The sequence below is a fragment of the Equus przewalskii genome, chromosome 4, assembly GCF_037783145.1.
Source record: "Equus przewalskii isolate Varuska chromosome 4, EquPr2, whole genome shotgun sequence".
NCBI lineage: Eukaryota > Metazoa > Chordata > Mammalia > Perissodactyla > Equidae > Equus > Equus przewalskii.
Genome location: NC_091834.1, coordinates 39558070 through 39582797, shown reverse-complemented (window position 1 = coordinate 39582797; position 24728 = coordinate 39558070). Strand labels below are relative to the sequence as shown.

The 24728-nt window shown below is 40.3% G+C and overlaps 1 protein-coding gene across 2 annotated transcripts in view; it reads left to right on the top strand.

Moving 5' to 3' along the window:
* Nucleotides 1-24728, top strand: part of SLC25A13 (solute carrier family 25 member 13) — a 195349-nt gene that overhangs the window by 149972 nt on the left and 20649 nt on the right. For both annotated transcript variants that reach the window (XM_070615671.1, XM_070615672.1), the window contains exon 14: nt 14005-14145. In XM_070615671.1, the coding sequence (XP_070471772.1) occupies nt 14005-14145 (141 nt within the window). The remainder of the gene's footprint in view (nt 1-14004; nt 14146-24728) is intronic.

Genomic DNA, 24728 nt, shown 5'->3' with positions numbered 1-24728 from the left:
GAGAGCTTAATTTACACACCAAATTAAAGGAGAAAATCCTATATTGCTTTATGTTTAGAGATGTGCATTTAGTCAGGGTGTCTAATAAGGCATATTAGTTGAGTAGAGCTGCCATTACAAAATGCCACAGACTGCGTGGTTCAAACAATGGAAATTTATTTTCTCCCACTTATGGAAGCTAGAAGTCCCAGATCCAAGGTGCCTGCAGGTTTAATTTTCTTCTGAAGCCTCTCTTCTTTGCTGGCAGACAGCCATTTTCTGACTGTGTCCTCACTTGGTCACCCCCTCAGGCTGTGTGTTATCTGTATCCTACCTCTCCCCTTCTTTTAAGGACTCCAGTCATTTTTAATTAGGGCCCACCCATATGACCTCACTTTGCCTTAATTACCTCTTTAAAGGCCCTGTCTCCAAATACAGTCACATTCTGAGGTACAGGATTAGGTCTTCAACACATGAATTTTGGAGGGACACAATTCAGCCTAAAACACTAGGGGTTAAGATAAAGGTTCTTTTCTCAGCTTGCAATATGGACTCAAGTTCCTGACTGCAGCAGAGTGATGACCCCTCTTGAAGTGCACTGGGTCCGACATTTTCCCTTCAGAGCTGGAGAGGGCGAATGGCCTCTTGGCCTCAGGCCCCCTCACATTTGCCAGCTTCTCTGTGACGTTGTTGAAGGCCTGTCGTCAGTATTTGGGAACAGTAGCTGACTGCTGTTGGGCACTGTGCTTTAATTGAATTCATCCACTGCTGTTGCTGGGTATCTGTTTTGTACCTGTGATCATTATGCACAATGATAACACCTATACCACATACAAATTATTTTCATGTCTCCACTTAACATTGAGTTAGGAAGAGAGTAAATAGAAAATATGTTGAAGCTTAGATTTCTTAAGAAATCTTTATTTTTCCAATTTATTCAAATATCAAATACTGTCATCACTTGAGCATTCATTTTATACATAATGTAAATCATTAGACATTTACTAGTGTAGACCTTTTTTGTAGTGCAATTTTATTTGTATTCAAATAATCAAAATACTGTATTTGGGTTTTAGTTAAAAAAGTCATATTCTATAACTTCATATTAATCTATTTCTGACACATGTAGGCACACATTTTAGAATGTCAGTGTGCAATTAGATATTCTTAGCACATGTCATTTGTGAAAAGCGCTTTAAATCTAAGTACATTCAATTGAGCATAATTAAAATATCAAGATACATATTCTTCATATACATTTTGCCACTTAATTTTTTAAGTAGCTGTAAGTATCTACCATGTGAATTCAGATGAAAGGGAAGTGATTACAGTTTATTTAATGCTTTTAGTTTAAAATATAGCAGGAATTACACTGTGTTAAGAAAAATACACTGCTATGTTTTCTGTGGACAGCAGATTAATGACAGAATTGATTTTTTTTAATGCAAGACAATATTTTTTGAATATTCTAAAGACTGTTGCCTAGAAGTGTTTGGGACAGGGTTGGGGGAATCATAAGAAAGCAGGCTTTCTCATCTTATGCATTCTTTTGACTCAACTCTCCAGGTCCTGAGAAAGAATGTTCGAGGATACTATCTCTGTTAGTAAAGAAACACTGGAGGTGGACATTTAGCTTGCTTCCAAGTCTTGGCTGTTGTGAATAATGCTGCAATGAACATAGGGGTGCATGTAGCTTTTCAAATTAATGTTTTCCTGTTCTTTGGATAAATACCCAGACGTGGAATAGCTGGATCATAGGGTAGTTTGATTTTTAATTTTTTGAGGAATCTCCATACTGTTTTCCATAGTGGCTGTACCAGTTTATGATGGACCTTGAGGGTATTATGCTAAGCAAAATAAGTCAGATGGAGAAAGCCAAATACTGTATGATTTCACTCATGTGGAAGACAAAACAACAACAACAAACAAACATAGATACAGAGAACAGATTTGTAGTTACCAGAGGGGAAGGGGTTGGGGGGAAAGCAAAAAGGGTAAAGGGGCACATGTGTATGCTGACGGATGACAACCAGACTTTTGGTGGTGAACACAATGTAGTTTATACAGAAGTCAAAATGTAATGATGTACACCTGAAAATTATATAATGTTATAAGCCAATGTGACCTCAGTAATAAATAAGTAAATGAATAAATAAAGGATTGTAGGAAGGCTTGTTTAGTTTGCAACAGGTGAAAGAAAGTGAATTATGGGCAAATGTGAAGTGGAGTTCCTGAACTGATCCTTTAGATAATGTGTTTAGGCTGCTGCTATTTCCTATGGTTATAATAATGACCAGACAGCCTTAGCAAGTCATTTTGAAGGCACATGTGACTTTAAAACCTATTTGTTCACAATTATTGGACCTCAGGTGTGTTAAGATCAGTTTGGTGAGGGTCACTGTTCTTGGACTACTTAGAGAAATTGAGCAGTACATTAGGATTCTGGATTTTGTTGCCTTTCTAAATATTTGATTTCTTGAAATTCTGTTTTTAACAAAGAAAGAGATAATCACTTCCCACGATAAAGTTACCAATGCGGAATCAGAAGTGTTAACCATGAAGTAAATTATTATATAACATGGCAAGAGGAATTTGGGGGGCAAAATTGTGAGAAAGAAATAAAATTTGCAGAAGCATCTGGGCCCTGAACAAAAGTTGTCATAGAAGCCACGTTCCAGGTTCTTTGCTGACTATCTATCTAGCCCATTTCAGATAGGGGGTATTAGAAGAAAAAACCTATATTTTGCTTCGAGCCTTGAGAACCATATTGTGTGAAAAATGAGACCATTTGGGAATACTGGTGCTTTGTGGTGATGGAGCCCTATTCACTTGAGAAGCTTGGTGTGTGGGCTTCATGCTGACACAGTTGTAGCTTCCACTCTCCCATTCCCTTTCTGGTTGCTCTCAGGCCTCCTTGATGCAGAGGTGAGTTTGTGAAGATCATGGACTGGAGACAGGAATCACAGCAGCTGAAACTGTCATATGGAGACGTGAACTTGCATTTGTATTGGGAGCGATGAGGCATCCAGCATCCACTTTAAAAGTCCAAAAACTTAGAAGTTGATCTTGACCCTTAAGGATCATTGTGTTGCCTTTCTTCTAGCAGCCATATTACTTGGTCAGAAGAATGTGCACTGTGCATCGTGTTCAGCAGTGGGGAACCTTTTGTGCCACACCCAGTCTAGTCTCTCTCTTGGTCCCTTTCACGACCACTGGTGCACATTTCCAAAGTGATTGGCCAGCTCTGGGGGCAGTCCACACCTGAATGGAACAGCAGAACCAGCCCCACAAACAGTGTGGTAATCCACTAGTTATCCTTGTAGCCATTGTCATTTTGCCAGCTCCTGTAGCAGGACGTGATTAGCCATTTCTCAATAACAAAAGTATTTCAAAATTAAAAATACCCACAATTTATTGAATGTAGGCTTGAATTTAATTAAATAAAAATTAAATGAATTTAAATAAAAACCATCTGGTTCTGTTAAGCTCTGCTGTGTCACCCATCACCTACTTACGTGAGTTCTTTGATTTTTTTCCTTTTTTACTTGATATAGCTACTTCCTACCAGTCCTCAATACTTACTGCACTTTCCTCAAAAAGGAAGTTTAGTTTACAGATTTCTAGGGAAAGAAAATTTGAGAACGCATGTGTACTGGCTCTGAAGGAGTTTGGTGAGCTAAATTCGCCTGAACAGAGTTCCGTCATATATTTATGGTAATCAATACCATTAATTGAGCACTGTGATATGCTAGGCACTGGGCTGAATGCTTTATGTACATGTTTTCATTTAATCCTCACTTAATCCTATAAATAACATTTACAATATGTGCCCCACGAGGGTGGGGATCTTTGTCAGGTTTGTTCTCTCCTATACGCCTGCTGTAGAGTTGGCCTACAGTTGGTATTTGTTGAAAGCGTGAAGAACGTTAATGTCAATGTGCCCATTTTACAGATGAAGTAAATTTGGAGTGGGTGGGATAGGAAGTCTGCCAAAGCGTAGGCTGTCAACCATGGTGCCGTACTGACTCCCAGCAGTGTCCCCCATTTCTTGCCTGATTGTTCTGTGTCAAGCACCATGCTAGACAGCTGGTCCATATTACTGTCTTTAGTCCTCACAGTGAGTCTGTGAAATGGTGTCATCTCTGTGGTATAAATAAGAAATCTAAGTCTTAGTAAGTTGGAGGAACTTGTCTGAGGTCACATACAAGGAGATGATGAAGCCTGAATTAAAATCCAGGTCTGTCTAACTCAGTTGCTCCTATCCTGAGCCACTGTGCTATATTTAGGTAAAACCCTCACTAGTATGGTTATTTTGTAAGCCCATTTGAATAAAATTGAAAACATGTCATTAGTTATACATTTCTGAATCTTAAATATTCCTCAAAGGTTTGGATTTGGCATGATTTGGGGATTTTATCACCTGCTGGCCTGGCTTCTTCATGATTTGTTGTCTAATCTACAAAGAAAAATTTAATGCATCTGATGAAAATAAATTATATTATACCTGGGAAAAAAAACTCTTCTATATTTCTTGGTGCACTTTTAATGTCTCTGAATCATTTATTTATCTCTTCTAGACAGAGGCTCTCCAAGTCATGGGAATTCTAATTCATGTGATCAGATTAACCAAAGATTCAGGAAGATACTCTCTTTAAACAGGAAGGAGAAAACTGAGAATGAACCTATTTTAAAGCACAGGCTTTTTAACACTCAGCAAATCAGCCTAGTGATTCTGAGCATGGGTGAGGAATCAGGCCAGCCTGAGTTCAGATTTTCTCTCTGCTTTGGACAGAATTCTGTGCTTTTGTTTCCTCATCTCTAGAACAGCAGAAATATAGCCTGTGTCAGCATGAGTGGAGGAATGCAGGAGATAATGTCTCTGAAGAGCATGGCACAGTGCCTGCTATATCAGAAGTGCCCGACAAATGTCTGTCTCTGCCTTCTCTGGGAGAAGCGGAGAAAGGGTTTGCAGGGCTATAGTCGTTCGGAGAACTCTGTCTTCTTTCTGGTCACTCTCTTGGGCAGTTTATTCTTGAGAAGCGAGTCTCAAGACAAATACCCCCACCTGGTAGTAGGGAAACCACATCCTTCCAGAAAGGGACCTGGAGGACAGACGTATTTGTAGCATCCATTATTGGAGGGCTGGCTGGCAGTCATCAGTGCAGAGATCACATGAGGAGAGCCACATTCTAGAGGAAAGGCTGCAGTGTCTGGATCCCATAAAGGTCAGAAGGATACGAGTGGGTAATGCAGGTGAAAACAAAAGGAAGGGGGGAGGAGGAAAGCATCCAGTGGAGTCCACTACCAGGATTATCGTCCCTTCTGCCAGGAGAGACCTCATAGATTGAGAACCACAGTTTGAAAAATATAGACGGTGCTAAAAGCCCTTGCAAAACTGATAAGAGAGGGCCGACCCCATGGCACAGTGGTTAAGTTCGCACATTCCACTTCTTGGCAGCCTGGGGTTTGCCGGTTCAGATCCCGCGTGCGGACATGGCACCGCTTGGCACACCGTGCTGTGGTAGGCGTCCCACATAGAAAGTAGAGGAAGATCGGCATGGATGTTAACTCAGGGCCACTCTTCCTCAGCGAAAGAGGAGGATTGGCAGCAGTTAGCTCCGGGCTAATCTTCCTCAAAAAAAAAAAAAAAAACTGATAGAGAATTCCCTTACCAGCCGTTGAATTTTATGCAACAAAATCTTGGCTTCCCCATACGAATGTAGTTTCAGACTCTTGAATTCTTCTAACCTGTATCAGCTCTTGGTTAACTATGTACACTATAAATAAAGAGTAAAAAGATAATTCTGGGAAGTGTACATAGAAGCTGGAGACTCCCCCAGAAAGATTGTGTACTGTCTTCCTCTTCATAGTCCATGAGATTGATGCAGAGATGGATGAAAACGAGCCTCCTAGTCTTCTCCTTTTAAAGAAAAAAGATTAGGAAACCATGGTGACTCATTAGCATGCTCCCAGAAAAGTGAGTTGGGCAGAGAGGAACTCCTAGCTATAGGTAGAAGGAGATCTGCTCTGCCATTGACTGTGCCACTGAATAGCTCTTCTTATATACCTTTTCAAGGGACCCAGTGACCCTACATATCTGCATCTTTTCATTTGTCTGGTCTTGGGCTAAATTTTAAAAATTACTGATACTGTAAGTGTTTGTTACTGTGTACAGGAACAAAATTCTCCACCTGACTTTTTGTTCAGAATATTCCTGTCTCCAAATATATTCAGGAAACCTTATTGAGGTTTTATTTAGGTGGATTGTTTTGAATTTTAACTTATGGAAAAATTAACACCTTTGTATTTGACTGTTAAATTCATTTATAGGAACCTTGTCATTTTTTATATTTGCATTTTAAATTAATTTGCAGGTAAATTGACATCTTTACAACATTGAACCTCCCAGTCTAAGAACAATAACTTCTTTTTTTAACATTCAAATCCTGTATGTCCCTTTGAAAAAAAATGTGGGGGACGGCCCCATGACCAAGTGGTTAAGTTCACTCGTTCCACTTTGGCGGCCCAGGGTTTTGCAGGTTTGGATCCTTGGTGCGGACATGGCACCACCCGTCAGGCCATGATGAGGCGGCATCCCACGTGCCACAACAAGAAGGACCCACAACTAAAAATATACAACTGTGGGGGCCAGCCTGGTGGCTCAGTGGTTAAGTGCGCACGTTCTGCTTCTTGGCGGCCCGGGGTTCACTGGTTTGGATCCCGGGTGCAGACCGCTTGGCAAAAGCCATGCTGTGGTAGGCGTCCCACGTATAAAGTAGAGGAAGATGGGCACAGATGTTAGCTCAGGGCCAGTCTTCCTCAGCAAAAAAAGAGGAGGATTAGCAGCAGATGTTAGCTCAGGGTTAATCTTCCTCAAAAAAAATAAATAAATAAAAAATAAAAATATACAACAACTGTGTACTGGGGGGATTTGGGGAGAAAAAAAGATTGGCAACAGTTGTTAGCTCAGGTGCCAATCTTAAAAAAAAATCTTTATTTTTCTTTATTTTAGTTCTATACATTTCATGTTAGGTTATTCCTCGTTACTACCACTTGTGGGGGAAAAAAAGTTAGTGTGTATTTTTTGGTGTAGCAGTTCCATGTTTTTCCTCTAAAGATATATGCATTTGAATAGGAGATTCCTTTTTTAAAAAAATGCTTTTTAAAAATTTTTTGTCACAACAATGCTGGTATTCAATACTAGTACTGTGGCTGGTATTCCTTACTAGCACTGTGGGCAATAAAATGTTCTCGTTCAATACCTAGTAATACCTGGGTAAGAATCCACATAGGACTGAACTGAATCATTCCTCGTCTACAGTCCTGTGAGCACAGTGGACTCTTAGTAGAGAACCTGCTGTGGTGCTCTCTGGGGCTCTGGGTCCCCTGGGGCAGGTGCAGATAAGCAGCCCTAAGCAGTATTTAAAAACATCCCCATCTGATGTGTCTTCCAATCTGTTTGTTTTGAGCTGAGGGATAGAATGCGTGAGCAATTGCATTGGGCTCATCTTTCCATGTCATCTGCTACTTCATCTTCTTGTCTGTGTTGCAGATCAGACTAACTTCACTGTAAGTTCTTCTGGAGAGCCGGAATATTATTTTACTATTGATTCCGAGGGGTCTTTTGATGTTGTTTTGGTTTATGCTTCCGAACTTCAGTCCTATCTCCTTGTGTCAAATCCTGATCCATTTGATTCTATTTTTCTTTATCTTTGAAGCATAAATAGTAAGGACAACTACCAATTGTCAGTTTCTGCTCTGAAACAAAATTATCCTGCAACCTGTGTGTCATCAAAGCAAATCTACAGGCCTCATGAAAAGTCTACCTCCCCTCCCCCTCCTGCTCCCGCTTCCCTCCCCCCTTCCTCCTCCTCCCCTTCCCTCCCCCCTTCCTCCTCCTCCTCCTACTCCCCCTCCCCCCACCCCTACTTTACTCAGAACTTGTGCAGTTTTGCTTAAGCATAGTATAACTATCCCCAGCTCTGTTGTATCTTTTCAGCCTCCCCTAGAACTTCTCTCCTTAATACCCCAAATAAATTTTCATTCTACCTCACTGTCTTTCATAAATGACTATCATTCTTTCTCTTTCCCTTCCTTTGAAAATGTTGATTACACCAGCTCTCTCTAAGGCTCCTGCATCCATTTCCCACCTTGCTAATCATGGATCACCCCATATGCTAGACTTCGCCTCCCTGTGTCAGCAGATGTTGTTGGCCTTTTTGTTGTTGGCCTCCTTCTAGAAGCCCCTTTCTTGACATCTGTACCTGGATTACTGTACACTATGGTATATAGCAGAGGTTTCTCATCACTTCTTAGGTCTCACTCCAGCCCGTATAATCTCCTGCCTTCAGTTAGCACGTATGTAGGATGATGCCCTCATCTCTGTCTCAGTCCTTAACTCCCAGCTCACCTGTGCATTGCCTTCTGGATGTGTCATGTATCTCTTTAAGTCCCTTTGTTCCTGTTACACAGATGCAAAAAATTGGATCCTGTCTTTGACCCTACCCACTCCTTTTGCCCCGTCCAGCAGTCAAGCCCTGTTGATCTCTATTGCATCCATTAGTCACCCATCCCACCCCTACCTTATTACCAATGTCATTGTTCTAATTCTGGTCTTTTTTTTTCCTCTCTCACCTAGTCTGCTAAAAACCTAATTGTAATCCCTGCCTCACAAGGCTGTCCCTCCCCTCTGCTGCCCAGTCATCTTTCAGAGACATAGATACTAGTCAGGACACTCTCCAGCTCCTAAGCTTCATTTGCCAGCTCTCCTTCCCGCACACACACACACAGACACACATGTGGAGGCACCATCTCCAGAATACAACCCCATTCTGCAGGGTAGCATTCTAGACCTTCCATGATTTGGTCCCAGCAGTCTTATTTTCAGCCATTCTCTTTCATACCCCTTCCATGCCATCTGAAGCTAACAGCCCAGTCGATTCTTCTCTGCTGCCACATTAAACAGTGTAAGTGCTCAGGCTCTAGTGTCCCCCAGGTGGTCTAGCTTTGTATCCAGGCTCTGCCTTCCTGGCTGTGTGACCGCAGGCTAGTTACATAACCTCCTTCACCCCTTGCAGCCTCTGTTTGCTTACTTATAACACTGGAATAATACCATTACCTACCTTATGATTAGCTAAGACTGAAAGAGAAAATTCTTACAAAGCTCTCAGCACAATGCCTGGTCCATAGTAAGCACTCAGTAAATGCTCGAGGACGATAGCGTTGACCTCATAATTATCGTCCTTATTAAAATTTCACTGGACAGATGTGGTGCTGGTCTGTTACTCTGTAAGTGTGGCCAGTCCATGTCACTGTGCCTTTGTGCCATTCTCCACCTGAATTACCTAAATCCTAATTACACTTCAGTCACCAGCTGATGTGTTATCTTCTTATATGCCTTCCCACCTCCCCAGATTAGCCCAGCTAGCAGAAATCTTGCCCTCCTTTGAATTGCCATGGCAATTTATCTGGACCTTAGCTCTTAGCATATATTATAATTATGTTTCCTCATGTGCCATTTTCTCTATTCATAAGGCATACATTTATTGAACTCAGGAGAGCACCCTTTCTTTGCATGCTGGCTGTGTAGCCGTGGGTAAATTGCTACATTGGTTTGCTAGAGTTGCCATAACAAAATGCTGCAGACTGTATGACTTAAACAGAAATTTATTTTCTCACATTTCTGGAGGCTAGAAGTCCAGGATCAAGGTGTCACCAGGATTGGTTTCTTCTAAGGCCTTTCTCCTTGGCTTGAAAATGGCCACCACCTCCCTGTGTCCTCACACAGCCTTTTCTTTATATTCACAAGTGTCTGTATCCCAGGTCCCTCTTCCTAGAAGGACTCCATCACATTGGATTAGGGTCCACCCACATGACATCATTCTACCTTAATTACCTCACTTAAGGACCTATTTGCAAATACAAGGTACTAGGGCTTAGGACTTCAGTGTATGAATTTTGGTGGAACACAATTCACCCATAACGTTTGCTTTAATCTTTCTGTGGCTCAATTTCTTCTTTGTAAAATCTGGAAAAAATACCTCTTGGATGGACTGAAGATATGTAATATATGCAAAGCAATACCTCATAATGTATGTATACTTGATGAATATTTATTACCTCTACCCCTACTTCAAGCTCCTGAGAACAGGAATACTTTCTCACTCATCTTGTGTCCTTGCAGTTCCCAGGACAAACTTTGAACAAGATTGCTTATAAATATTTGGCGAATAAAAATATGATTTAATGATCAAGTAGCAATAAGTGTATGTGATTCTCTTTAGATGGATTCAGATACTGCATAGTAAGGAAGATTTCAATAAGAAAGAATATACCAAGAAACCTGTAGAGAAGTCAGGTGTCTCCACTGTAAATATATTAGGCCACATGGAGCCAGTTCTAGTATGGAAAATCTTCCCCTGTCCTACTTGCCACAGATGCCAGAAAGTCATAGGGAAACGATTTGTGACAAAATTGCACACACACAAAAAACAGTATCTTCACACAGCCAGAGCTCTCAAGCCATGAGGGACACAAAGACATTGTGCACAATAGGTGTTCCTGTCTGCTGTCTGCAGATTTGGCTCTCTTTGATCTCTGCAAAGGAAGGCCTTGGGTGAGGTACTGTGAATGAATAATAGACCAGAATGAGCCAGAAGAGCAGCAGGCAGTGTGCTGCTCAGTGATCAAGTCGTGGTGATGCCCAGACACTGTGCATCTGATGATAAGCATCTTCTCTTGGTGCCTTGGAGTCTCATTTCCTTGCAGCTTGACTCCAAAGGACTGATTCATCTTCGTCACCTCTACAATGTGCCACTTGGAGACTGTAGGTTCTTTCTTTCCGAACCCACCAGAGGTCACAAGTGTGTCATTATTTTTTCTAGTATCGCTATACTCTTTCTTCCCACTACTGCTGTTCCCTACCGCTCTCAAGTGGATTTGACTTTTGCACCCTCCTTAGTGACTAGAATTCATTTTGCTGTGCTAAAAGAATTGGTATCTATCCATTGGCTTGGAGTCAGGGAGTTGAATATAAGTTCTTTTTTTATTGTATATAATGTTAACTTTTATGAGTATTAGTAAGGATCTAAGATAATGAATAAGACAGCAATTCTATACTACCTAAGAACTGTACTGTTTAATAATGGTAACACTGGATATATATTAAAAGTTTGTTATGAGATCAAATGTAAAACAGAAGTTACTCTCTGAAAGAATGTGGAAAACAGATTGGAAATCATAGCTTTAAGTAAGCCTGTTAAGCAGCCTCTCTGTTGAAAGGGAACCTAGAGATGACGTAGTAAAGTGATTCTCAACTCTCACGGCACAGTTTAAATATATAGGAAAATTTTTTAAAAAGGCAGATGCAGAAATTCTGGTTTAGTTTGTGTGGAGTAGGGTCTAGACATCACTTCTTTTTAAGAGCTCTGCAAGCAGTTGTAACATGCAGGCAGGCAGGAGAACCATCAATTTAGGAGCTTTAGATGAAAACAAAGCAGCTTGTTTGGAGTCACTGCTCTGTCTTGAGCACTGTGCCGGCCACAGTACACTTGCCATCTCTTTGGTCCTCACAGTAAGTGAGACGGTTTGACAAATAGAGGCTGAGGCTCAGTCTTTGCTGTGATACTCAACAGCCTCCTTACCCGCTGTTGGTGGTGCTTGGTGAATTTGCGTTGTGTTCCTGCTCTATTCTTCAGGAAGTTGGATGTATGCTGACTGCTTTCCATTTTACCCTTGGTAGACAAGGTCCTTACCCACTTTTGAGCTTCTAAAAATGAGCTGCAGGCAATTCCAGCTCATCAGCAAATCTTTCTCAGCAATTCTGCCCCCATAAAATGATTTTAAAATTTTTCATTTTTGTTGATTTTTTGCAACTCAGGAGCTCAGGTCCAGAAGGCCAAACGTAGTCCTTACTGTGCCCTTAGCACTATTACTAGGCCAGGTCCATTTCATTTCCTCATCCTGCCACCCTTAAACAGCTCCCTCCGTGTCATGTGGAAAGATGCAGGTGCAAACCCACAAAATGCTCAAGGACTCTAGATAGGCAAGGGGTTGGTCTTCCTGTCTACGTGCAGGTTGCAGCATCACAGGAGCAAAGCGTGGCTTTCTGAGCCCTGGAGCAGAGGGAAGAGGAAGTCTTTGTGTGGACTAGAAGAACACACCAGCCTCTGGGTGTGTCATCTCATGCTTTCCTTCCCACTTTAGAAGGGCCTTTTGATGAATCCAACCCAGGTTTTTTCTACCAAGATTGTTTGGCCCACCTCCTTAGAGTCACCAAGGAGGGATGAAGGTGATGGGCAAAACATGGTAGAGGCAAGTAAGGAGAGGTGCTCTGTGTGGTAGTCTAGACTCAGGAGAATACCAGTGCCTTCTAAACAGTTTTAATGTGTTGGGAGGGAACGTCTTGGTCTGTTTTTAAGAACAAATGCGTCTTGACTAAGGTATCAAGTTGGTAAAAACGGAAAAACAATTTGATTTAGAGAATTAATGGATGAACATTTTCCTTTTTTTTTCTTTTGGTTAACATTACTATGTATATTAGATTATGCAGAAGTATTTGTTTTTCTTTATAGAAGTAACAAATGATCTATGTAGAAGAAATTTTAAAAGACAGCAGAAAAGAAAATAAACCATTTGTAGTCTTACCACCTCAAAAGCACAACAGTGGTATCTGTTTTCTACATGATGGTAAGGGATAGCAGAGGGAAAGGTGTATATGCACTTGAACATAGGAGAGTTTTTACTTAACAGTATATATTGAACATTTTCCACAATATTTTTTATTGGCTGCATAGTATCACATTGCATGAACATACTCAAACCTCAAATCCATTCTTTACCACTGGATAGTTATGTTTCTAATTTTTATTTCCAGGTATTTTAAACAATTCTTCGAAGTCCATTCTCTTGACCAGTTTTGATCAGCACAGGCCGTTTTGTGAGGGCTCATACACTGGGTAATAGGATCAGAGAATGTTACAAGAAGTAGTTTTGTATGATATTGACCCGAACTGTGCCTGTTGCCATGATGGCATCTACTAAGCTGTAAAATGACAGCACCATGTCTGTGATCTGGTTTGGTGACATCGCTACATAATAAAGATTCTGAACTACACTGCATGTCAACTTTAGTTTGGATGATATAAAAATTTAGTGTATTTGTGACAAGGAGTAACAAGTTGAAGTACAGTAAGAAAGAATGTAATGACTTAAAATAAATATAGGCTTAGTTTCAAAATAGCTAGCTTAAAATTTCCCTTATAGTGCATTTTAAATATTTCCACTGATGATCTTGGAGGTGTGGCGCCCAGCCACTGCTGGAATGAAATAACATGCATTGTTCAGAGTTTGGGCCATAATTGATGTAATGCATATTTTTACTGCTTTGACATTTATCTTATATGAAAAGAGAAATTCTATACACAGGTAATACATAAGTGAAATTATAAGAATATGTAACTCCATAAAATGGTGTTTGATGATTGACCTGATTTTTAAGAGAAGAAAAAGTAGCTTTCATCTAAGCTTCTGTGTCCTCTGGCAATTTTTGAGTCAGTGCCAGAATGGTGAAGTCCTTCATGGGAGAGGCTGTGTCCTCCCTGTCCGCTCCTATTCTGACAGGCAGATGTCTCTTTATTTGGACACTATTTGTTTTCCATTTTATTGCTGCCTTTATGCCCTTGGCTTTGAGCCTTGTTGTGGCAGTCGGTTGTGCTTCAAGGAATCTTTGTCATTTTAGTGCGAAGACTTTGGTGAGGCAACCAAAGTCTCTTTCTGGCCTTTGCCTCTTTGAACCTCTGCATGAAGGAGGTGGGGCTCTTTACCTGAGGCCTCCTAGGCAGTAACTGTATTTTGATTCAAAGTCGTAGTCACTAACTGTTTCAATTGATGGGACAAGGATTGAACCCACAGTCTCTTGAGGATAGAAGATTCTAAGCTCCGTTGAGGATAATCACTCATCTCTTCCTGAACCACCTTACCATTGCCCTGCTTTGATCCTGAATCTTTTCTTTTTCTCCTTTTTAGGCAGGAGGCTCACAGGTAATTTTCACAAATCCTTTGGAAATCGTCAAGATCCGTTTGCAAGTGGCTGGAGAGATCACCACTGGTCCCCGAGTCAGTGCCCTGTCTGTCGTAAGGGACCTGGGGTTTTTTGGGATCTACAAGGTAACTTTCCTTTTAGTCATTCATTTGAGTATCTGCTCATCTCCTAAACTAGTAACTGCTCATCAACGTGAAATCGATTTGTCACATTTCTATACCTGGTGAAGACGTTCTGCTGGAGCCCATAGGGTACATTCATGCCAATTACAAGGAGGTGCCCCTTGCTACCCTGTGCCACAAACTGTCCTTAGACATACACAAATCAAGGGTGACTAGGATGTGAGTGACGCCCACTAGTGTTGTTCAGTGCACAGCTCTTTGCAGCAACACTGACTAGAGCTTTATTTGGATTTGTTACTGATACAAAAACATAATTCTCAGTGCTGTCCTCCATGGAGGATAGATGCAAAGATCACAGGGCAGCATCTTTCTGGAGATAGGCTGAGCTCAGTTTAAGGAGAAGCCCACACCAGATCAGAAATTTATTTTCTGATCCTATACATTCCAGACCTATCCATATATGCTTTGTCATAATTATTTTCAATTCGAATTTCTCATTTAGAAAATAGTTTTTCAGAATGATTGCAAAGCCAAACTTTTAGAAAATTCTTGAAATTTGTTATTCACGTTCCTTTACCAAAGAAATTGTATTGGAATATACTAGAATTGTCATATATATGTAATAAGGTTTTCTCAAACATATGGGGTTCATCATTTTTCAAAATGAGAAGAATCAAAAAAAGTATTTCATGGCCAACTTGAATAAGTAAACCTTTAGGGATATAGGAGGAGAAGCCAAATGTCTACTTAAAATAGTTTTCATTTATTTACCTATAAATATATAAAATCGCATTGTAGAAAATTAATATTGCTTTTTTCTGTTACACATATATCAAGAAATATTTTGTTTGAATTCTTCATAAGAATTTTGAATTAGTATCTTGATCACCACTTTTTGAATCAGCCATTCACGTGATTTTGCAGAGTACATCATCTTCATTTTTATCTCAAGCTGGCAAGATGAAGGACTCTTGGACCACGTGTGCAATGTTATCCTTGGAAATTTCATCCCACAGACACGCAGCATTAGGACAATTGTTTTCTTTTTTCCTATTCCCAGATCATCCTGAATGGATACAACCGGTCCCATAATGTAACAAGTTATCATATTGCTTTTTAGAGTGAACTTTAAATGCCTTGTTTTGACATTCAACACAGCATTTATGAGCTCCCACCCCAGGAACACTTTTTTATGCTTTTCTTTTTAACTCAACTTTTGCAGATAACCGTAGTAAACATCCAGCGTTAGTAATAATTGAAGTGGTTTCAGGCAAACCTCCCTTCCTCGCGTGGTACTCTGTACTTCCCAAGGTCAAGTGATTAGAAGAGTACCCCATGATCTGAGACTTTGTAAAGATCAAATATAATGTGACACTCTCTTTTCTGGGGTTAGTTTTAGGGGAGAAAGCTTGCCTTATATTTAGGCATCTCTGGTATTTAGGAATGAACATGCTGATTTTTTAAAGTAGCACTTAAAATGCTCAATCTGTGCAATGGAACACAGTGTTATAGCTATTTCACTTACCAAATTATTATCCAGCTGTAAGAAGTAATCAGTATTGTCAGGAGGCATAGCATTGATCAATTTGAAGAAAAATGATCTTCCTTTCTAAATTTTTAGGCTCTTGCGGACTATAACATGATATAGCAGCGTGTCACTTTGACAAGATGCCAAGCCATCTTTCAACGGGTTGTCTGGCACAAAGCACTTAGATGCAATGGCAGTGACTGCTATCGCAATGTCTAGATGGATAAAATGGTAAAAACTTGTTTGCTGACACAGAAACGGAGACTGTTAAACTGCATACCTGCAAGTGATACAAGTCAGAGACTTAGTCCTTTTCATCTTCACATTTCATAATCTTAATCCCTTTTAACACCCCTTGGAAGTAATTGGTCTCCTGATTTTGTAGTTAGGAGAATAGAGACTGCCAGTGATGATATCTGAGCTGAAATTGAGGCTCAGAAGTTTCTTGTTTCCACTTTTGTGCTAAAATTGCTTTCCTGAAGTGAGCAGGATTGCTCAAGTTTGAGCAAGAGACCTCTCCCATATAAAGTTGGTTTAATTACTAGCCTGGTGGTTTCATCTAGTTCAGAGGCATTCCACAGGGCTTGGTGCTGCCGACAAAACGCTGCTTTTGGTGTATGGGTAATTACTAAGTGAAGTCATTAACACTTTGAGCTTCTGGAAATGTGATTTCATTGAGTGACCTGGCAGTCTCCTCCTTTCTGCTGGTCACTGGTATCATCAGCTAAATTCCGGGACACCTGTGAGCCTGGACTGGCCTCAACAGAGTTCACCTCTCCGTTCAGTCTGATGGGTCTTGTATTACCACCCTAAGGGCATCCTCATTTATATTATCCCAACTTCCAGCCTTGGGTTTTGTTTCTTGTGAATCTCTCTTCTCCAGGCTCACCCACCTTACCCCATCCCTCTATGGTGAGAAATCACTTTAGCAATTCAGGATCCATTCTTTTAGAGGCATCAAAGCTTTAGCGTTGCTGTGTAGTTTAATGTGTTTTGGTTTCAGGATAGCACTTTTTAGTAATAAAGCTTTTCTCTGTTTCTAGTTTTGGTTGGGTAAAGAAATACAAATGAGCTGGAGTGACCTAAAACTTTTAAACCTGAGATATGTCCCTCCAGGTGGATCTTTAAAAAGAGAACTACTGTCCTAGTTGGGACAGGTAATCTTCATTCTCCTTCCCTGGGTCCTTTTGTTTGCTGCTGTTAACATGACAATGTGGGACCCGCAAGGGGTGAGTGGTTGCCTCTGTCTGTGTGTTTAGGCCTGCAGTGCTTAACCTCACCTAAATTGGACTTAACTGGGCTTTCTATTTTTCTCCTGAATTGACTTGCAAAATACCCAACTATTCTGTGACTTCCCAGTAAATGGTAATTAGAATACTTGCTTTAGAAATACGTTTACAACTGAAAAAAAGTGGATGTGGTAAACATTTCACATTCCTGAGGTTAGAAATAGTTTAGAGCCGATATAGTGAACTCTATAAACAAAGCCCCCCACTCTTTTGGGAACATTTAGAGATTTAGTTATGGTGCAGAGGAGGTAGATGATTGAAGTAAAGGCAGGCTAATGAATTGCCTTTGAAAGAGCAGCTTGAATATAATGCAGTTTTTAAAAATCTGCAGCATATACTACTTTTCTTAAGAATACATGAGGATGTGGTTCCCTTTCCCTAGGTAACTTTTGTTTTATTACAAAAGCCCGTAAAGCATAAGATAAGTAAAATAAATTCTGTCATAGGAAAGAAAGCAGTATGCATCTACTTTTGAGTGTTACCTTTTCCATAGGAGCCAACAGAGCTGTAATGAGGGGATGGATTACACCATAGGAATGGAATGTAACTTATCCTTTAACAGTTAATGGCCATACAGTAATACAGGCTAAAAGATGCTTCCTTGAGAAGCAATGGAGCAGTTTATGTCTCCTTTTGAGAACAAAAAATGGTCAGTAAAGCAATGACAGCTAGGATCCATCAAGCATTGTTGAAAGTCGTTTTCAGATTGTGTAATCACAAATTAAACATCGGCTCTAGCAAGGAAAGTCATTTAGAAATATAGGCTCTATCTGCTGCGTTCTAATCAAAGGCCTTTGTCCCACTGCATTTGACAGTATTCAGATACATTTTTCATCCACATACGTATATGTTGTGTGTGTGTGTTCATTCATAGTGTGTGTATAAATGCATCATTGGTGCTACTGTGCATAAAATCAGAAAGCAAGTAATGATGTATGTTCTTGATTATTCTGCTAGTTATCTCAAAGGGATGTTTGTTTTTTAAGTAAAATACAAGTTTATGTTTCAAAAAATCAAATAATTCAGAAATTTCTGAAAGAGTAAAATTCTCTCTCTATTCCTTGCCTGCTCCATTCTCTCATCAAAGGATAACCACTACTTGTGGTTTTCATATATCTTTAAGAAAAGAAAACCTTTCTACTTACATCAATATTTATCTCTCCTCCTTCCCTCTTTCTTTCTCTCTATATTACAAATTGTACCTGATGCGGGGTCGGTGAGCTGAGGAGTCGAAAGAAAGATTTCTTGGACTCTCAAGATCTGGCAGTAGTGCTCTTTTATTTAGAGAATAGTACGGAATAGCATGGGGACAGGACCCGTGGGCAGTAAAGAGCTGCTGCATGGGGACAGGACCCATGGGCAGTCAGAGCTCCTGCTGCTGCCCTGAGTTGAGGGTTAGGGCTAAATTTATAAGGCATGGGTACGTGACTTATTTTTACTGGAAAAAGAAAAGATGATGTAAAAAGTCATTAAATGATTTCAGTGCAGATGGTGTCTGGTTATTGTGCGGTCGTATAACTTTGGATACGAATCTGGTCATATAGATCGGCATGTAGGTGAGGATGACCTGAGCTTCTCTCCCTGGGGCAGCCCTAATTCATACCATAAAAATCCACCGGGTCATATAGTTCGGCATATAGGCCAGGTCACCTTGGGCTTCTCTACCTGGGGCAGCCTTAATCCACATCAGTACCCATATCAATGTTGTGTGTGTGTTTTAACAAAAACAGAATCTTTCTAAACACAATATATCTTAAAGCTCTTTCCTCGTTTTATTTAATAGCTGTCTAAAATTTTTTTAAGTTTTTATTAAGTAGTTTCCTATTGATGGGTATTTATGCTGTTTCCAGTTTGGAGGTATTACAAGCAATGACAGGGTGAACATCCCTGCGTATATTTTGGCATACTTTTGGGAGGATACACAAATGATAAATTCCTAGCAGTGAAATTGTTAGGTCCAGGGGCATGTGCATTTTTTAGTGTTAATAGATTTTGTCAAGTTGCATCAGTTTATCAATGTTATCTTGGTAACATATAAGTACAGAAGAATAAGTTCTCCATTTAGGAGCTTTTAAAAATATCTGTTTTTATGAGCTCTTGGCCCTATAGGAAGAAAACAATCATTTAGTCATTACTTTGAGGACGTTGTACCCTGCTGGCTTTCTAACACTGAGGGACAGTATGTGCCTTTACAACCACCATAGTAGCAGTGCTCACCCTCCTATTTCTCCTGTGTTCCACTTTCATCTGCACCTCTGTGAAAGTCTCCTCATGGGGTTCTTTATTTTGACTCTTGACTTCCCCAAATCCATTGTCCTCTCGGCAGCCAGAGTGATCTATTTAAAATGTCAGTCAGAGAAATTCATTCACTCAGCACACTTCCACTGAGAGCTGACTGTGTGCTATTCTAGCCATTGCAGGTGTGGCTGTGAAAAGCCAAGTCCCTGCCCATAGGTTGGTGGGTAGAAAAGTCAGCCATCAAGAAAACAAATGGATGACATCAGGTGTCATCAGGTGGTGCTAAGAACCTTGAAGAAAAAGAAGGCAGAATGAGGGCATGGCAAAGGGCCCCGGCAGGATGGAATGCAGGCAGCCGGCGAGGGGGGTGCATTTTAATAGGATGGGCAGGGAAAGCCTCTCTGACTATGAGATGATATTTGAGCAGAAACCAGAGGAAATGGGAAGCTAGTGTGCCCTAAACAAACTATGTCTCCCTGGTGAAAATCCAGCCAGCGGCTTCCTATCGTGCTTAGAAGAGAATGCCAACTCCTTCCCTGCTGGCCTGTCTTCTCCACCCTCCCTTTTGTTCCACCCCCTACTCTGCCTGCTGCACTGACTGCCTTTCCTTTCATCAGGCTCAGTCCCTCTTGCCTTCCAGTCTTTCTGAAGGCTCTCTTCCTCCTCACGTCTTAGCTCAACAGATAGCTGCTCAGAAAGACAACCAGGTCACTCGCTGTCATATCCTCCTCTGCCAGTTCTCTACGGAGCACCCATCACCATCTGATATTTTCTCTGAGTGTGTGTGTGTCTCCCTTATCAAGAGTACTTTGATACCAGACGCCTATCTTGTTCACTGCTGCTTGCAACAGTTTCTGGCACATAAATAGACATTTGGTAAATATCTATTGAATAAATGAATGGTAAACAAAAGCCAGGTGTTTCTAAGTTATAAACAAGGATATTGGAGGACAGAAAGTGAGTGAATTGTCAAGTAATGACCAAAGAGGACTGTGATATTGGGGAAGTCATATGTAAAGAAAGCAACTAATTATATGAGAGGTCACTTTCCCAGTTTCAAAGGCATCCATTCATTCACCCAGCAAGCTCTGCCTTGGGCACTAGGGATATGAAAATAAGTCAAAATACATGGTTTTATAAGGAGTGTACTATCTCGTAGGGGCAGTCAGACAAGTAAACAGATTCTTGGAATACAACATATGTGCAGTTGAGAAGGGCTGTCAGAGTGGTGTGCACAAGGTTCTAAGTGGTGGCACATAGCAAGAAAGCAAGGAAGGCTTTCTGAAGGGGAGATGGCCTTAAAAGATGAGTCATGGTTAACAAGGTAGAAGGCAAATATAAGTGGCATGATTGTATTTAAGGAAGAATAATTCAGCTTCAGTCTGGAGAATGCCATGTGGGAGAGCAAGACTGAAGGTTGAGAGGCCAGTTGGGAGTATGAATGCTGGGGATGAGTGGGGAGGAGGGGTGACATTGGCCTAAACTTAGGGCCATGATGGTGGGGATAGTGAGGGGCATATATTTGAAGGGGATATCTGAGAGTTAGGCTCAGAAAGTCTTAGAAAGTGATAAAAGGTAAAAAGTAAAAGAGGATTAAAAGATAACTCCCAGATTTCTGGCTTGAGCACCTGGATGGATGATGATTCTGTAAATTTTAGAATTTCGCAGTATTTGAGAAGCTGCAAGAAACCTTAAAAGACCTTCTGGTGTTACTTTGATAATTGAGAAATAAAAGCCAGAAATCTTATGAGATCTAGCTAGGTGACTTAGGTAGGCAGAGGCAGGGCTAAAACTGAGACTTTCTCCTGACTCCCTATCCAGTGTTTTTCTTACTCTACTGTATTGAATGTAGGACTGGAGCTTTCTCAGAGGGATGGGGACTATAGATGCCCTTTTAAGGTTTGTCTGCATGCATGAATCTGTGAGAGTGGGTCAGATCTCCACATGATGGGACACCAAGGGTGGAACTCAGAAACCACCTACATTTTGGTTGCAGAAAGAAATATGGGTGGAGAAAATAGCAGAAGCAGCTGCCAGGTGGAGAACTGGAATGATCAGTGTTGTGGGAGCTCGTAGAAGGATGAGATATAAGGAGGAGGAAGAAGAGCTGAGTGGTATCAAGTACTGCAGAGACCAAGGGGGATGAAGCCCAAGAAAAGGAGGAGGTCGGTGATTATCATTAAGAAATCCCAATTTAGGTAGAATGGCAAAAGTAGAAACCTACGTGAGAAAATAATAGCAGATACAAACCACTCAATCTAAAGGTTTTACTGTGAAACCACAAAAGGGACAGAGTACAGCAATTGGAAGAAAAAGTAGAGCCGAGGTACAATGTTAGGGGGAAGTGGAGGTTGAGAGATTTGTTGTTTGTATTAATTTTGTTGGGAGAACCGTGCCCGTCTGAAGAGGAGAGGAAAAAGGGTCACTGAAGATGGAAGGATTTGAAGCATCTGAAGGTGGCAAGATCAGATATGGTGCTAGGACTATCAGAAGGGACACAGAGAGGAGTCCAGGCTTGGGGGTGGCGTGTGATCGTAAGCTCCTGAGAGCCGGTGTTTATGGAGAGCTTATCCTGTGCTAGGCCCCAGGCTTGAAGCTGTGTGTGCTTTACATCATTTAATCCTCGCTACAGCCTAGGAGGCAGATACGTTTTTTTTTTTTTTTTTAGCTCAAAGTTACAGTTGAAGAAAGGAAGCCTTGATGGGTTTAGGTAATTTGTCCAAGGTCACATACCTTGTAAGTAAGTGGGAGACTGGGTTTCAAACTCAATCCAATCTCTCTTTGAAACCTGAACTATCACATATCTATATATTGAGCCAGAAGGAGAAAGCACATGCCTGATAATTCAAGGAAATTTAAAAACAAGGTTATATGCTAACCATAGATAGAGAGCAGTTGGCAGGTTTGTGTCATTGTTGTCAGTGAGCGTGCTAGGGAAATGGAAGTGAAGACAATTGAAATGGCACTAAGCATCATAAATATGTGATAACATAGCCAGGGTGGTTATATGATTGTCCAATTGCTTTTAGTACCCAAGGCTATTAGAAAATGTTAGATGTTACCGGAGAATGACTCAATTTTGCTTTGTTTTGTTTTTTCGAATAAGAACATGTTACCTTAGATCTTATATCAACTCTTTAAATTACAGAAATTAAAATTATTTTATCCATTGTGAGGCAAGAGGGCCCTCTTATTTTCTTAACTCATATTAACTAGAATACCAGTACAAGCCACATATGCTATGCAGAGAACCACATAACCTGCCAATGGAGCCATGTTCCTATTCCAAATGATGTCTTTGTGTTCATTGAAAAATAGTTTGTGCCTTCCTGATAGCTTTGTCAGTATCTGCCACAAAATGAATACTTCGGAAATTTTATCTTACTAAAAGGCAGAATTTTAGAAATTACAGAAAGAGGGTATCAAGTACCTCAAGGGGCCACGTTTTGTATCTAATATGGTATGAACTTGTGAATAATATTCTAAGTCATGTGATAGTGGCCATGTTCTGCTTGGAGTTTGCTTTAAAAGAAAACAAACCAAAAAAGACCATGTTTTTTTATCTTCCTGTGTTTCAGATGCATCATCTGTAAAAAGAGGCTAGCAATAGTACCTACATGTTCATAGGATTGTTGTGGGGGCTTTAATAAAATGAGGCACATAGGGGCTGGCCCAGTGGTGTGGTGGTTAAGTTCGTGTGCTCTGCTTTGGTGGCCCAGGGTTCATGGATTCGTATGCTGGGTGTGGACTTTCACATCGCTCATCAAGCCGTGCTGTGGTGGCGTCCCACATACAAAATAGAGGAAGATGGGCACAGATGTTAGCTCAGGGACAATGTTGCTCAAGCAAAAAGAGGAAGATTGGCAACAGATGTAAGCTCAGGGCCAATCTTCCTCACTAAATAAATAAATGAAGCATGTAAAGGACATAGGATAGAACTTGCCACATAGTATGCATGATGTGTCAGTTATTATTAATTTTAAGTTATTTGGTGTCTACTAATGGATTCTTGCAGAAATACTCAGCTTCTTCCACTCTGCCCCAGTCCTGGGTAGTTTCTGAAGTGCTGTAGTCAATAGCCTTGAAAAATTTTATTTTTATAAAACAATACCCACAGGAATTGAGTGTGCTGAAGGATACTAGAAAAGATTCTTAAAAATATTAGAAAATGATTAATTTTTTATCATTCTTTCATTCATTCACCAAATACTTGTTGGGGACAGACACTCTAGGAAGTGCTGGAGTTACAAAGATGAATACAGTATCATTGCCTTCTAAGTGATCAGTGTTAATGGAGGTAAGAGAATATAACCATATAATTCTAGTGTCATAAAGTTCTTTTAAAAATTAATTTTCATAGGCAGTATAGTTTTTAAAGGAAGAAAATTCAGATATAAAAAGAGTCCGTAATAATAAAGTATTAGTTTCCTAGCCCCATGCCACAGATAACCTATCTTTCTAGAGGCAAACATTTATATCAAGTTAGTGTTTTGTTTTGTTGTTGTTTGTTTCTTTTGTTTTTGTTTTTTTTACTAAGTGCCTGCAGGATTCGTTTTAACATTTTTTTAGCTAAGCTTTTGGAATATAATACGTTGTCCTTCATGTTTAAAAGTATTGAACATGATGCTATTAATCCACTGTTCATAGAGTGCTCTGAATATGCTTTACAGAAGTGATCTATTTCTGCTGATCTATCCTTACATTTCTCTGCGTTCTAATTGTGACCAAGGTATGCATTTAAAAGATGGCCAGTTTAAGAAATGTTCATTGACTATAAAATTAAGGAACTATGTCTTGTGAGCCAGAGTCCCATGTAGGGTATAATGAATATAGCAAACTAGTATTAACTTATTTGATAGGGTTAGGTCTTCCACCAAATCAAAGATTGACGCTTAGCCTGATAAATGTAGAACTCTGCTGGGATTCAGATGTGAAACCACATAAGAGTCATACCCCAGCTGCCAGTTGTTTAAAGAATATATTAGCTATTTCCATTTTCCACCCCAGCAGGGCAGTTTGCTTTTCACTGATAATAGCAATTACCTTTATATCATCACCTTTTATTGAAGATCCTTGTAATAGGTATTGTGCTAGGTACTTTATATTAATCGTTGGATTTAAATGTAATTCTTTTGTTGGTACAAATGTTATTCACATTTTATAGATGAGGAACTTGAGGTACAAAGATTTTAAGAACTTTATCTAACATCAGATAGCTAAGTGACAGAGCAATGATCTGAGCCTAGGTCTCTGACTCCAAAGCCTATATTCTTGGTGCTGCAGTGCCCTGCTGCAGTTGTAGAGTGGCAGAATTCAGAAATAGATTCATATTTTAGATGATGCATTTTGACTATTTTTTTGAATGCAATCTCCTTCTTCTCTGAGAAGTCATCCTCCTCAAGAAGGCTTGCACAGAGAAAGGTGAAACACGAAGAGAACACCCATCTCAGCTAGCCAATAAGTAATATTGGTGGACATTGTAGAGAAATGGCCTTCATGGAGTGTGCTGAAGGGGGTTGGAATAAAGAGCT